The sequence below is a fragment of the Anolis carolinensis genome, chromosome 2 (genome assembly GCF_035594765.1).
Source record: "Anolis carolinensis isolate JA03-04 chromosome 2, rAnoCar3.1.pri, whole genome shotgun sequence".
Taxonomy (NCBI): Eukaryota; Metazoa; Chordata; class Lepidosauria; order Squamata; family Dactyloidae; genus Anolis; species Anolis carolinensis.
Window position 1 is genome coordinate 217,712,024 of NC_085842.1, and position 15,156 is coordinate 217,727,179.

At 41.9% G+C, this 15,156-nt stretch overlaps 1 protein-coding gene across 4 annotated transcripts in view; it reads right to left on the bottom strand.

The window, feature by feature from the left end:
• Positions 1 to 2,592: 2,592 nt before the first annotated feature.
• pianp (PILR alpha associated neural protein) overlaps positions 2,593 to 15,156 on the bottom strand; it is a 46,754-nt gene continuing 34,190 nt past the window's right edge. For 3 of the 4 annotated variants that reach the window (XM_008119294.3, XM_062971775.1, XM_062971774.1), the window contains exons 5-6: positions 11,030 to 11,195; positions 2,593 to 7,040 (exon numbers count right to left, since the gene is read on the bottom strand). In XM_008119294.3, the coding sequence (XP_008117501.1) occupies positions 6,909 to 7,040; positions 11,030 to 11,195 (298 nt within the window). In that variant the 3' untranslated portion in view covers positions 2,593 to 6,908. Of the gene's footprint in view, positions 7,041 to 10,967; positions 11,196 to 15,156 lie in introns of all 4 variants that reach the window. The other variant, XM_003226472.4, reaches the window with a different exon arrangement.

The following is a 15,156-nucleotide window of genomic DNA, read 5'->3' on the forward strand; positions in this document are numbered from 1 at the left end:
CAAGAGTGATGTTCTCAGAAATCAGATGCGGACCATGTACAATTTTCAGAAGTAACTTATGCTTGAAGTCTACTCAGTGAATTTAGGACAGGTATACAACCCTGATCTCTGGCCTGGGTTTAAATTGTTAATTAATCCAGCCCCCACCCCCCAATCCCAACCTGACCAGAGCTAAATTGCCAGATGTTGCTCTGGGTAGAGAACTCCTCTTTTTCCGCATCCCCAATTACCAAGAACATTGACGAAGCGGGAGACTAAAAGCAAACGGAGGTGGCCTGTTGGGAGAACCACCGTGGAAACCTGGAATTCTGTTGGCGGCAGGAGCAGCATGTAAGGATAGAGAAGGCTGAAGAAGAGCCTGAAATAGAAAGCGTGGAGGCAGCCGTGGGGAATGGAGCGAGCGAGCTTTCTGCTCCCTGCCTTGCTCTTCCTTTTCCTCCAGTTATTTCTGTCCTCGCTCCTCCCTCCCTGCTGCAGCCTGAAATTAAAATGTTACAACATCCACGATTTTAGGAGGGTAAATGGTATGTTACAGGCAAATCAGCAATTACAGAACTGAGCATGGAAATTCAGAGGCAATCCTACTATGAGGTAAGAGGAGCCAGCTCCTTTAGGTAGCTTTTTTTTTTTTGAGGGAGGTGGATCTGACTCAGGGAGAATCGTCCTTTGGGAAGTTCTTCTGGAAGGTTGTACAGGACAACGCAATAGTGGCTATATCCCCTGTTAATTGCCTGCAAGAAAGATGTCATTTAGATTGACAACTTCAAGCAACAAAATGCCTTGGGTAAGGTCTGGTTATCTGTGCTGGGGGGTATTTCCATGCGTATTAGCTGCTAGCAGTGAGGTCCAGGAGCAATCAAACATGAAACGTTTTACAGTGCAATCCTATATATGCCTATTCACAAGTAAGCCAAATAGACTTCTATGCAATTGGTCCTTAATAAATATTTTTAAAACCGCAGCCATTATCCTACTTTTGCATGTAATCAACAAGTTATGACTTAAAAATTTCTCAGTGCCTTAGATAAGATTTCTTGCTATAAAGAAAGAACGTGCTGTCATAAACTTCCCATCCAACCATCTCTTTATTAAGAACCACAGTGCACAATGGGTTAAATCCTTGTGCCGGCTGAACTGCTGACCCGAAGGTTGCCGGTTCAAATCTGCTAGATGGGGTGAGCTCCTGTCTGTCAGCTCTAGCTTGTGTGGACATGAGAGAAGCCTCTCAGCTAACACATCTGGGTGTTACCTGGGCAACATCTCTGTAGATAGCCAATTCTCTCACACTATATCATGTCAGAAGAAGTCACTTCTGACACGATAAAAAAATCTATTTATACTGGATTTCTCCCAGACCAGAATTCAAGACATATCACAAAAAGGCAGAAAATACTATAAAAACACAAAGAGTTATAAACATATAAAATTAAGGTTAAACCCGTGTTAAATTGCAACAGATTAAAAACCATTTAAAATCTTATTTTGAAATAGATTAAAAACAATTTGTATATGTACATATGTGCCTATTGGTTTATGCCAACCTCATGGCTTTCAAATTTCTTAGGCAAGGAATACTCAGAGATATGAGTTTGTAAGTATCTTCCTCTGAAATACAGCTTTCATTTAAGTGCTAACCAGGACTGACTCTGCTTAACTTTCAAAATCTGATGGGATCTGGTGCCTTTAAGGTGTTTAGGCATTACGGCATCATAAAAACGTATTTCTTGTAAATATCAATTTCCAAAGCCTTGCTGGAAAGGAAAGGTCTCCACTGGCTGCCAGGAGCTTTGGTGACACTGTGGGTTAAACCCTTGTGTCGGCTGAACTGCTGACTTGATGGGAGAGAAGCCTCCCAGCAGGATGGTAACACATCTGGGTGACCCCTGGGCAACGTCACTGTAAACGGCCAAATCTCTCACACCAGAAGCAACGCTTCTGACACAATAAAAAAAATTGGCTGCCAAAAAAAAAAGGGGGGGGACATCAAGGGAGAGATGGAAGATCAGTCAGTTGCTTTCTGATTGACAGGGAAACAATAAATTAGGACTAGGAGACTTTCACAGTCCCGAAGCATTCCCTAAACTAGTTAATATTTAAGAGTCTGTGGATCTGAACCAATTACAAATTTGTCACTCAAAGTTACACATTCATAACTGCCTCAGTGAATTCCACTCTCCAGATTTAGCTGCCTTGGAAGAGAGAGTGCTGGAAACATGTTTTGTTTTATTTTTGTAATATTTGGTTTATTAATAAATCTACTAAAACACAAACCTCAATTGTGGAACCAAGTCCTACAGACTTAACTAACATGGCAGGCCAACTCCCTGCTTCCAACCTGCTCAGGCTGTCCCCAGATGGCTAAGACACATGTCCCCTTTCTTTTAGCTGGAAAGATAGGGATGTGTGGCACTTCCCACATTCTGATGGCTTTCCTACACCAGATCTTAAAGAGAAATCAAAGCGGCATTTTCTAGCAAATTACCTTCCATTAAGAGACATGCGTTGTCCACCCAGAGTCATTAGGGAAAAGTTACATGAAAGCAGATTAATCAGACAGCTCAGACCATAAAGAGCACACACCAAGCACGTGCCTTTGGTATTTTCCAAAGTTTTATTTTAAAAATGTTGAAACTTAACATCCCACAAGTTTTTAAGAATTTTACCACAAGGAGAAGAGAACCCTACAAAAATATATCATACAGTTCACAAGGTGGCAGGAAGGGGGAAAGACACACAGAGACCCTGCACACACACAACAAGTGTTCTATACCAGGGATCGGTGGCATGTGGTCTGTGGGCAGCACCCCCCATGGAGTTTCCCGTTGCCATTGCTGCAGCTGCTGCTGAAACTGAACTTGGAGGAGTTGCTGCCGCCACCATCGACAGACCTTGTTGCCAAACAACAGCACCGCCTCGTTGGAAAATAATGATGATAATATAAAGTAAATGGCAAAACTGCTTCTCCTCCCACCTCAGCACAAATCTATTGCTGTGCAAAGCCACCAGCAAACCCTCTCCCCCTTCCCTTGCAAAATCCTGCTTTGGAAGCTGCTGCTACCATCACCAAATCAACCATGCTTCCCCTTTCTTTTCCTGCATCATTATAGGGAGATGCCATTATGCTGCTGATGCTTAAGGGCAACTCTACTCCTGGTGGCAAATTAGCCAGTAGCTAAACGGTCAAGAGTAAAGTCCCTCATGGTTTCATGAAGTTCCTCATTTCTATTTTACACAGACTCCACTTCCAAGAAAGAAACATCAGCCGGCATCCTTTTCAGCAGTTATGAGATTGTAAACTGGATTTACAGTATCGCCACTGCGGGGATTCACATTTATATTTGTGAATTACTCAACTTGATCCCACGCGAAAAAAATCTCTCTTTGCAGCCTGCCAGCACTCTGACTGAAATGTTTCTGATGCCCTGGAGATCTGGGTGCTCAGAAATGACATCTGCAGCATTCTCCTGGTTGCAGGACAACTCAGGACAAGCAGCAGTGACAAGATCCCCAAGGGTCTCTCCCCATCGTCTGTTCCCAAGGCATCTCGCAACTTGGAGCTCACTGTGGGCACCAGTGGCTTGGAAACGGCACCGCCAGGTTGCAAAGGTAGGTTAGGGGGAGAGTGCCACCATCAGCAATGATGCAAGATCTCAGCCCATTATGTAGATTGTAATGGTGTGACAAATGTGCACATGTCTATTTTGCTACAAATAGTTTCAACTGGAAGCAAGCTTCCATAGACATTCATATCTGACAAATAATTCTGAGCTTAGTTTTGCAGCCTCAAATCTCCTCTTTCACCCATGCCCATTGCTTACTTATCACACTTCCTCCTATACATGACCACATCTTAGATTTTTCAAGAAAAGGTGTATGGCATTAAGAATTTAAATTCTTATGGGCAGGACTCCATCATGGTAGACTGGTGCCCTTGCTCAGCCTCAGACTGCTACTCCACACTTGACTGCTCCCTTTCACTATGTGGAGATGGCATTCACACAGGAAATTTATCACTGACTGAGGTAGCCAAGGTGGGAAAACAATGCGATGGGAGGAAGTAAGAAAAGCACAATGAATTGCAAAACCGAATGGCAGAAACATCTATCTTGTGTGCTAGCCCAAACGTCTCCTGGCTGCAGCCACCATGGCCTTGGCTGCCTTTCCCACCTCCCATGTTCCGTATCACTCCTTGCTCTTCTCCCTTCAAGCCATCTTCTTGCCTTTTTTAAAGACTTCCCCATTATATTTGTCTTTTCCCTGATTTCACATACCAATATAATATCAGGTTGTGATCATTGGAGCAATTGGTAGTTGTTTCACTGAACAGTGGCTACAACTAAAAGGTTTGTAAGCTATTGCTCAATGAAACAGTTTTTAAAAATGTATTATTTTAGCACAGTGTATGCCACCCTGAGAATGTTTAAACTGTGGTCATTTTTATGTTGGCACAGAAATCAATGAAATAAATACATAAGTGCATAATTTAAAATCACGTGATTCAAATTAGTTGCACTTCGTGTTTTCCACTGGTTCCAAGGACAGCTGAATGGCAATTAAGTTTTGCACATCCGTGCCCAAATACGCATATAAAGGGGAGGAAGTGGTGAAATAAATAGAAATCTGACAAGCAAGCCAGCAGAACAAACAAACAAGACAAAAAGCTGTGATGACACAGCAGGAAAAATAGCCAAAAAGGGAGCATAAACCTACCAGGAAACGAGAAGAGGGTATATTTTTACTCCCTTTCTTCTGGGCTGGCATTGAACAGACTTGAAAAAGATGGGGAATCCAGAAGCCACAAGCAATACTGATTCAGCAGCTCAGTTCAAGAAAATGGAATCCCCACCAGGATACTATGGATACTGTTACTTCGTCTATACCACTTCTTAACATAGAAAACATCGTATTTTAAAATAATTTGGTTTTGTGGAAGTTTCACAAAGGACTTCCTAATGAAAGCACATCACACAGAGGTTAGTTTTGCCATTATCAATGAAACTATTCCCCATGGAAACGTCTTTTATGGCGACTTCTGCTTCCTCCCCATATTTATCTTTGCCTCTCCAGTTGAACTGCCTTGCTACATCCTTGCTAACTTTATGTACCCTAACTTTAAAGGTTACATGTATGGTGGTGCCCAGGGATACCAAGCCCTCAATAGTGGCACCATTTTTTTGAATGCTTCCCCCCTGAACTGTCTGCTGCTAGATTTTACATTTTGAGCTTTTACCTTTATTGTTTTTAATACAATTGCTAAAAACTCCTGAAAGGTTTTAGGGAAGGAAAAAGAAAATATAAACACTTCAAATGCTTATCATGAATTTTATAGAGACATGAGCTGCCAAACGTGTTGGTAGGGCTCCTGCAGTTTTTAGTTAAATAAAAAGAGATTTTGACAAGTGGAGCGCATGTTTGTTGCAAATTTCCCTTTTGACTAAAAGCATAAAACAATTCTGCACCACCCCTGGGACTAACTGGTTTACTCTAACAGAAGCTTTTATAGACTCCTGTCCATTTGCATCTGGCTGATGTCCATATACCCATGTAAGGGTATATGAGAACGAGGTCTAATGGTTTGAGGTTACACAAGAGTAGATTTCAATTGAACATTAGAAGGAACTTCTTGACAGTAAGAGTGGTTTAACAATTAAACCAACTTCCTGGAGGGATGGGTCTCCACTTGATGCCTTCAAAAAGAGGCATTAAGAGGGTGCTGGGGATGTTTTAGTTGGAGATCCTGCATAGAGCAGGAGGTTGGACCGGATGGTCCATGAGGCCTCTTCCAACTCTTATAATTCTATGATTAAAAAGGCATTTAATAAAATTTATTTAACTGAAACATCTTTGAAAGGGGTCATGTTTGCTCTGTTGTCTAGTGCAGGCACTGAAACTGGGCCAAAAAGAGTACAGCCCCCTCTCCCCATCCATCCATCAGGAACAGAAACTGACCATTGTGGCAATTAAGAGAGCCTATTCAAGGGATAGCTTATGAGCTATGTATAACTAACTCCCAATGGCTGCCATCAGGAAGCAGTGAATGGGCTTCAACATATAAGAGGAAGGCATAATTAGCACTACCGGATAGTTTTGCTGAACAGCTTTTATTTGGGCAAACATTACTTGGCCATGGTTAAGAGAGGTTATCTGGGGACCAAATAAGAGTTTGTTACTTATCCCTCACCTATGCGCACTGAGAAGTGATAAAACTGAATGCACTTGTAAGCAGGACGTTTTCAGTTAGAAAACCAGGAGCCTTTAAAAGCCTCAGGGGTTGTTTGCAATGCAAACTGGTGTTCTAGTTATATTTTTACTATCGTCTTCCCCTTGCTAACAATAACATTGTTTATAGTTAACAAAAAATAGCAAGTCCAAAGAAATGGGTAAATCAGGTAGTGATTAAGGAATGCTGATTAACAGAGGAGAGATGTGATTAGTTTGCTACTATTTGTGGGTGTCTAACTCTCCTTCACTCAATTCCTTCTGCCTATTTCCACAATGCATAACAGTTTTCAGCATCTTCCAGAAAGAGACGATGGCGAAACTCTGGCTCTTCAGATCACATGATTTTAAAAAATAATAGTGGTGTTGAGATGAGGAGACACAGAGTATTCTGCCCTGGGTATCAAGCATGCTTACTAATAAATAAATATATATCAGTGTGTGTTAGGGCACAAGATGGACACCTTTAGGTTATTATAATGCGAACAGCTCTCATCCTCTTGCCCTGACTCCTGCCTCTCTGCTCACATGAGACCACCCCAGCCATTCCTGTGACAAGAGCCCACTCAGAAGCCCAGCTTGGCAAGGGGCACCTGAGCCCACCTTTCTATGTTAGGATGGGCCTGCAAATGATGATGGAGGGTCATGGCACAAAAGGATCCACGGTGTCAAGAGTGGCAGCACCACACTCACAGGACAAAGGGGCTAAGGGGAAGGCTGCCGGTTTTCTGGGATTCCTTGGAAACTTCAGCATTTGGTCTCACCACAAAGCAGCCGGATCTTGCTGCCTCCCAAGAGGTCACAGGTTCACCAGTGGGATCCTGGGCAAGAAACAAGAGAGACAAGTAAGAAAGACAGTCCCGGTGTTTGGAGCACAAACGTTAGAGCTGTTTCACCTAATTTCTTGTCGTTTCAGGTGGGGGGCACTACCAAAACTTTCCTAGCCCCCTGCAACAGCACCAAAATCATGTTACTGCATCAAAATGACTTTCAAACAGATCACTTTTAGGAGAATTGATTATACTTGATTAATGCTCTGCCCTTTAACTGATTAAATTTAAATGGATTTGCATACTATCAAAACGTCAAGAGCCCCATGTTGGCTTTCCTCTTCACGTAAGTATTAATGAGGGGAGAGGGATGTTGCTCATCACACACCGCATGTTGGGAGGGGTGGAAATCGGTAAAGGGGGGATTGCAATCTATACCTTTGGACTTCCCCAAAATGTTGAACCAATTTGGAGGCACATACAATGGAGACCAATCTCTCTTAGATAATATATTCCTGCCCAACACACAGTGCCGGTAGGTTAAAGCTGCAGGGATGTGATGGCCAGGCAGTGTGCTCTCCTAGCTCCACTTGATTACAATAGTCTGTCATGGAAGGTCCACCCAGGGCAATCTGGATATCCTTCTGAGATTCTGAAGGTGGGCACATCTAACATCAGAGAAACAAGTGGCTATTTCTTCTTGGAGATTTTAAGAAACGCATTCACAATTTCATTTAAAGAAATATGCAGATCTAACAAAGGATATATTGCCTTAATTCATGGCCCCATAGATTCAAATTAATATCACCAATGATTCAACAACTTTAACTGCAATTCTACACATATGAATTAGCTTAACTGCCACTGTAGTTAAAGCCACTTGTAGGATTCTGTGTAATTGATAGACATACTGACTTGAAGCATTGATGTCATTTGGGGGGCAGGGGCTGCAAACTGCTCCAGGTGACACCATCAGTGGAGGTGACCCCAACATAATTTACAAAAAGTGTTTCAGTAGTGTTTCTTTTTTTGTTGTTGTAAAAACCATCCCTGTGGTTATATCTAACCACAAAAATATTTTTGTCAGCCCAGCTTACAAGTCCTGTAATATCGTGTCTAATCCTCTATGCTAATTTCCTTTTTTAACCGTCTAATATGCATGCACTCTGGTCAGAGCTGTCATTCTTTCTCAATTACAAATATGCTTCGAATCAAGTAGTTTAATCTACAAGCACAGCAAGCATGTGCTATTGTTTTTATTACAGCTTTTTTCCCCATAGTTGCTGGTTTTGTCAATATTTCTGATGTTTTCGCTCTAATATTTCCAATGTCTGCCCAGCCCTTATTTATTGATTAGTTTTTCTCAGCACTTTACCACCAGCCTCGGCATTATAGTCTACATTTTTCACAAGTCCTTGCTCTGTCCTCTCGAATCTGATCAGGCCCACTATGTTCTGGTTTACTGGTTGTTGATGCTGGTTGATGTATTTTTTATGATGTTTTTACTCTGCTGTTTATGCTGGGCTTGGTCTCCATGTAAACCACCCCAAGTCCCTTCGGGGAGATGGTGGCAGGATATAAAAATAAAGTTAATAATAATAATAATAATAATAATAATAATAATAATAATAATAATAATAATACTGTACTATAGTCTGGTAGGGATGGCATCATGAGTTACAATGCTGGGTGACACCAATCCTACCATTTCATCACATAACTTAAATTCCACTGAGTTCTACACTTAATCTGGTATCCCACTGGATTCACCACATTCGTTTTGGTTAAAGTGCAGTTTTTGAGTCTTTTAAACATTGATGGTAGCATTTTTTCCCAACATATCAGGAAGAGATGAGGAAATTGATTTTTGTCAAAACACCAGATGTTTTGTCAAATTTCTAATGAAGTAGCACTCGTTGCTCTCAGGTTACAATTACCCAATTAGTGGGAGGAGAAATAGGGGGAGAGTCAAAACAAACTTTTTTGGGCAATTTCCTTTTGCTCCCCAAGCAGGAAGGTTTGGTTGTAAGCTACCTCATAACGCTTCTACTTTGCAAAAAAATTAAAATAGACTTTTAGGGTACCTTTATTCCTTCCTTCCATGATTGGTCTGTTTCCAATGTTGGGAGGGCCAGTGCTGTTGCCATTCCAAATAAGTTTCCCTTCCATCCCTTTTCTCTCTCTCCCTCCCTGCCCTTAGGAATTGTGGGAGTTGAAGTCCAAAACATCACTGGAGCCCTTGCTGTTGCTGTTACAAATGGGTTTCCCTCCCATCCCCTTTCTCTCTCTCCCTCCCTGCTGTTGGGAATTGTGGGAGTTGAAGTACCAAAAAGCAACGATAGGGATGGTGGGCGGGGCCAAATGTCTGCAGTGTGGAAACCTCTTCATCGAAAAATATGCAAGACAACTGCGTGCAATTAAAAGGTAGGGGAAAAATTCCTTTTTATTACGATATTGAGTTAGACTGAACTCTCTTCTTCTGAACACTTCTGACACTTCCCAGTGTAATCTGGTGAAGTCCCTAGTGACATCAGTAACTCGAAGCCTTTAGTTTTTAGCTCTGTTTCTATGTGCTTGGAATACACAACTGAGATACCTTCAGCCTTAATAATTTCTATGGAAGGAAGATCATCTTTATCAGTCTGCAACCTTTTAAGGCTTGGGACACATGTTCACTTCTTCCCTCTTACTATAGATGTACGGTGGGAATGTTGCAGTTGAATCCCATTAAAGCTCAGGCTGTGACCCACAACTAGATCCTGACCTATCCACGGAAAATGGATGCATTAAATGTATCTATTGCCTCTGAGACAATATAGCCCATTAAGGGAATTCAGTTATTGCTGCTGTGATCAGAATATGGACCTTGCTGGTAATGACTGATGACAAATAACAGAATTAGCTGTTCCATGACCGTGCCTTTTAAAGTTTGTTTTTTTTCTTAACATCTTAAATTCCAAAGCATCCACTGCTGTATCATTCCGATGTAGGAACATCCACTGAGATGCTGTTTTTAAAGTGGAGAACACAAGGCTACTCTTTCCCCCTCAGCAATGTTCAACTGTTTATGACACTTTTCCTTTCAATTATTTTCATCTAGGTCTCTTAAATCTCTGCAAGTCCTCCACCTCCAGTTCAGGAAAGAACATTGCTCTTTATGGGGTTTCTTATGAAAGGCATGCAGAGCTGTTTAGCTAACATACAAATGCAGGGACGGGGTGGAGGGTGGGGGGAGATGATCTCACCTCTTCTCCATTCATTCTGGTTTGACTGAATCATCTGCTAATGTCTTTCAGCTAAAATGTGGTAGGAGCACAGCACATAATCTACCTGAACGTCTCCATATCCTTATCCTCCAGAGATTTTTCTGGTAGCCTTGTATTCAGTATTTTCTTATCAAAGACAAGGAAGATGTTCTTAGCCTAGAATAGAATAGCTTTTAAAATCTCAAAAGTAATAAATGGTGAAAGTCCCCAGTGCAGAGGAAGAATCTGTTATTCATCATCATTCATATCGCAGAAAAGGTCCAAGAGGTGACTGGGCTCATGCTGGAGAAGAAAAATGCACAGCCTTCAAAGAACTAAAATGCAGAAAGGAGAATTAAAGAGAAGGATTTGTGAAATAATGAGACATTTTCTACAGGAAAAGGGCACATTCTGCACAGCAGCAGTAAGAGATAATTGAAGCATAGTATTTCCCAGGCATCAACTAAGGAGTGCATCTTTTGCTGGAGAAAGATGAGGTTACTGCAACAGAAGTATCACCTCGACTATATGTGTGAAATGGTCAGTGTTACCACTAAACAGTAGAGACTGTTTGAATGAGTAGTTAGGGTTGAGTAATTAGGGTTGTGTATATCTTTGCAGGATTTCTCAGCTCAATTTTGTCAGCTGTGTTTTCCACTTAATTTTCCCCTTCTACTCCTCCTCTTGCCAAGCCAAGCCACTCCACTGACCTCTTCCTAAGTGTGTTGCTTACCTGTTGAGCTGGAATGCACTGGTCTTCCCTAGGCCCTCTAGCTTCTCCATGCCTTCTAGTACCTGTGCAGTTTCCACCGTCTCTGGCGTAGGAGCCTGTGAGTCGCTGTAGGGCCCCAGGATGCTGACAGTGGTGGGAGACAGGTCCGTTAAGGGCTGCTGGCTGCCTTGCTGCTGGAGTCCACTTTGCTGGCTGGAGTGGTGACGCCGCTTCTGGTTCCGGTCCCAGCTGCAGGGAAAGTAGGCAAAGGTGTCAGCTTCCCATCCAAGGGACACTCTCGACAACATTCATTCCTTACTTACTTAGTTGTTTCAAGGCACACAAAACTCTTTTTCCCTTAGCTATTACAACAGCTGTGAAGACAGCATATTTCCCCAGAGTGTGAACTATTTGAACTACTAGGAAATTAAGATCTCCGCCTCTATACTTGACAAGGAATGCTGTGCTGAAGTAAAATTATGACTAAACATTATTTCTGTGCTAAAATATGCCATGCTACTATGAATGTGATACAAAGTCCTGTTTGGAAGGAAATATCATTGGTGACCTCTAGATATTATTTAATAATAAAACATGGAGTTCCTTTAGCCTCATGCACTCGGTTATGTTTCCCGGGGGAGGTGTCAGGAGGTGGCTGTACTTTACCTTCCCTCCTTATGTGAGTGAGGCTGAACTTGGGCCAGGATAGAGGACAGCAATGGGAGTAACCTGCTTTGTTCTTTAGAACTTTCGGCTTAAGGAAGCTCTTACAATAATTTTATACCTCTTTTTTCATTGCCATTTTAATTAAAACCTGAATGCTTGAGAGAGGTTTTCCCAAATACATATTTATTATTGCTAAACATTTTTGTTTTTCCTGCTATTTGCTTGGGTCTTTTAAATATTTGTTTCAGGTTGGTGTAACATTACGTTCTATGAAATGTTTATCTATTCTCTATACCTTAATTGCTTCTAAAATGCAATCAGCCCCTCATGTTCCTGATAGTTGTGTGATGCAAGACCTCCTTGAAAATGAAAGAAAACCCATGCAAATCTGCATGCTACAGATTCATGTCAACAATGCTAGCCTCTTCTCACCTTGTAATTTGATCTCCTTGCTCTGCGACCCTTCCTTCTAATCACGAGGCAAGGAGATCAACTGAGACTGTGATTTTTTAAAAATCATGTCAGCGACTTGAGAACATATTGCAAAAGTTGCTTCTGATGTGAGAGAATTGGCCATCTACAGAGATGTTGCCCAGGGGATGCTCGGATGTGTTCGCTGGGAAGCTTCTCTCATGTCCGCACAAGCTAGAGCTGACAGATGGGAGCTCATCATGTTTCGCGGATTCGAATCAGCAACCTTCAGGTCAGCAACCCAACCTTCAGGTCAGCAGTTCAGCCGGCACAAGGGTTTAATCCACTGCGCCACTGCAGCTCCTGAGATTGAGATGAGGAAGGGGGAATTGAAATGGGTTACGTGGCAGCTACAAACTTGCAAGTAATCAAATATACAAAAGCAAAATGGAGGGCAGCTATATAATGTTTCCTTTTTAAATTTTAGAGTTTGTGTATTTTCTACCTGTGCAACTGTAGTATGGGATAGTTTCTGAAACTCAGTAAATTGATCTTATAACAAACAAAACAACACCAGAGAAATCCACTCTATGTAATGTTGATCTGAGGTTTTTGGCTGTGTGTAGTCACAGATATCTATAAATTGATTTGGGGTAGAAGCTGATGATGGCTCATTCGCTGAAACCCTAGATCTCTCTTGCTTTTAGGTTTTCAACAGACTCCCTTGGGCTTGGTATGCTATTTTTATTCAGGTCCCACTCCAGGACAGGATATTGGAGAATGTCTGACAGGTCTCCAGTATGGTGAGATTTTTTCCAATAAAAGTTTGACCATAACCTCTCTAAGACAAGATGGAAATCTCTTTATGTCAGCTGAAGGAAACGCAAGGGGAACTGGTGGATTGGGTAAGGGGAGTAGTGAATGCCTCACTAGAGAAAGCCATTCATTACTCCCCTTACTCAATCCAGTACTTCTTGAGTTTCCTTCAGCCGATAGAAAGGGATTGGCCCTAGTATGCAAGTGGTTGTTCTCACTTCTATAAAAATTCTCTCTAATTCTCAGGTTGCACAAATAGAAATGGACAAGCAGGAATCAAGACTATATCCACCAGACCTGTATCAATTGCAGACATAAAGTCAGGGCAGATCCAAAAACTTTTATCTACAAAGCAGTGCGCAAACTCTTCACAATGGGCTGCCGAGTGGTTTATCAACTACTATGGGGCAGAATGTAAAAGGCCCCTAACCTCTTAAGACGGATCTGTTGGTGACACTGCTGGTGCAGTGGTGGTAGCAAAGATCTTTCTTCGCTGTCACCACTGCCATTTCCAACTTTTACTTGGAAATAATGTTCCAGTATGAAAAAAGGGTTGCTTCTGTTGACTGGATTCTTGAAAGAGATGACATGTCCTAAGGACAATTTTAAAGCAGCTGTAAAAAAACAGAAGAAGAAGAAAAAGATGGCACGTCTCAAGGACAAGCTTTAAAGATATGCTTCAGTATTGGAGAGCAGGAAAAGAGGGTTGTTTTGTTGCCTATCAGTTCTGGAAGAAGAAGATAACAAGTAAGAAAGATGACTTTTAAAGCTATGTCGGTATTTTTAGCGTGGGAGTACTTATCCTTCAAATAGTTTATTGTGCTTCTGTTACACACTGATGAGGAAAACAAAATAAATACAATCAATGTGCCTAGAAAGAATCTCTTGAAGAGAACTTGAACTATGATGGTTGAGTAAACCAAGCCATTAAGTGCTTATATGGTGTCTTGGGAAGACACAGATGGTGTCTTAAGGGAGAAAGCAGACTTTATGGAGAAAACAACATGTATAAAGAAACCTTTACTAGCAGCGTTAGCTTATATTCCCCTCAGAAGCTCTCAATGCAGAACAAATGTGCACTCCATCAAGCAGAACTCTGATTCAGGCATCAATTTTGCCTCTCTGGCACAATTCAACCTTTATATCATATTTCTGTAAAAATGCCCTTAAAGCAAAGGAAGCTACTTTACACAGGGTCAGATCAATCTTCATTATGTCAACTAATCAGCAGCAACTCCTCAGAGTCTCAGGACACATATACACAAATATTTAAATATTTGGGCCTGATTTGGTGTGCTAGATGCTGAATCGGTCCTAAAATGTGTTTACATGAGGACTCTCCCAGCTTCTGTGGAGTTGGGAGAGATTTCACCACCCGGTGGTGCCAAATTCTGACTGTGATACCAAACCTACCTGTTGTTCCCCATCACTTGTCCTGACATCAGCCAGAGCAACTGGGCACTGAAGGAAGGGAGAAGAGGAAATTCCCCCCTCTCTCTCCTCTTGCTTCAGCACTCCCTGTTGCCTCAGCTGATATCAGGCCAAGCAATGGGGCAGAGGCAGGCCCCATGTTGTGGCCAGAGACCATCACAACAAGGGGCACGAGGGGAGGGGACTTCTCTCCCTTGTCCTTAGACTGCCTGAGCCCAGGGAACGCAGGATGATGTCTCCACTGGCCTCAAAGTTGGGGAGAAACTCAACTCTGAGCCAGAATTAGGGCTTTCCCCAACTTTGGGTAACATGGGGCAAGGGTGCGTTATGGTGGTCTTACCTCACATTACAATGGATCAGCCCCATGGGCATGTAGCCACCGCAGGGCTGATACTCATCTATATTAATTTAAGTCATCAGTGTAGATGAAATCTCTCTCCCAGCTCAGAGGGTCACATTGTCACTGTGAAATTAATGCAATTTGGCACTAATTTAACTGCCATGATTCAATGGAATTATGGAAATTGTAGTTTTATAAGGCCTTTAGCCTTTTCTGCCAAAGAATTCCTCACCAAACCACAAATGCCAACAATCCTTGTGGCACTGAGTCATGGCAGTTAAAACTGTGTCAAACAGCATTAATTCTACAGTGTAGATGCAGCCTGGGATCCTGGGCATTGAACACGGGATCATTTGCACATAATATCTGTGCTCGCTAAAGCTACTGGACCAAATACCTTGAAAATGTCATGCTATTCTACATCCTAAATTGCACACAGCAGAAATATAATGATCTACTTCAGGAATAATAATAACAGGTTGGACTAAAAATAATATGAATTGAGAAAAATGACATTTTAAAACTTTTCAAATATACTTTTGCAAT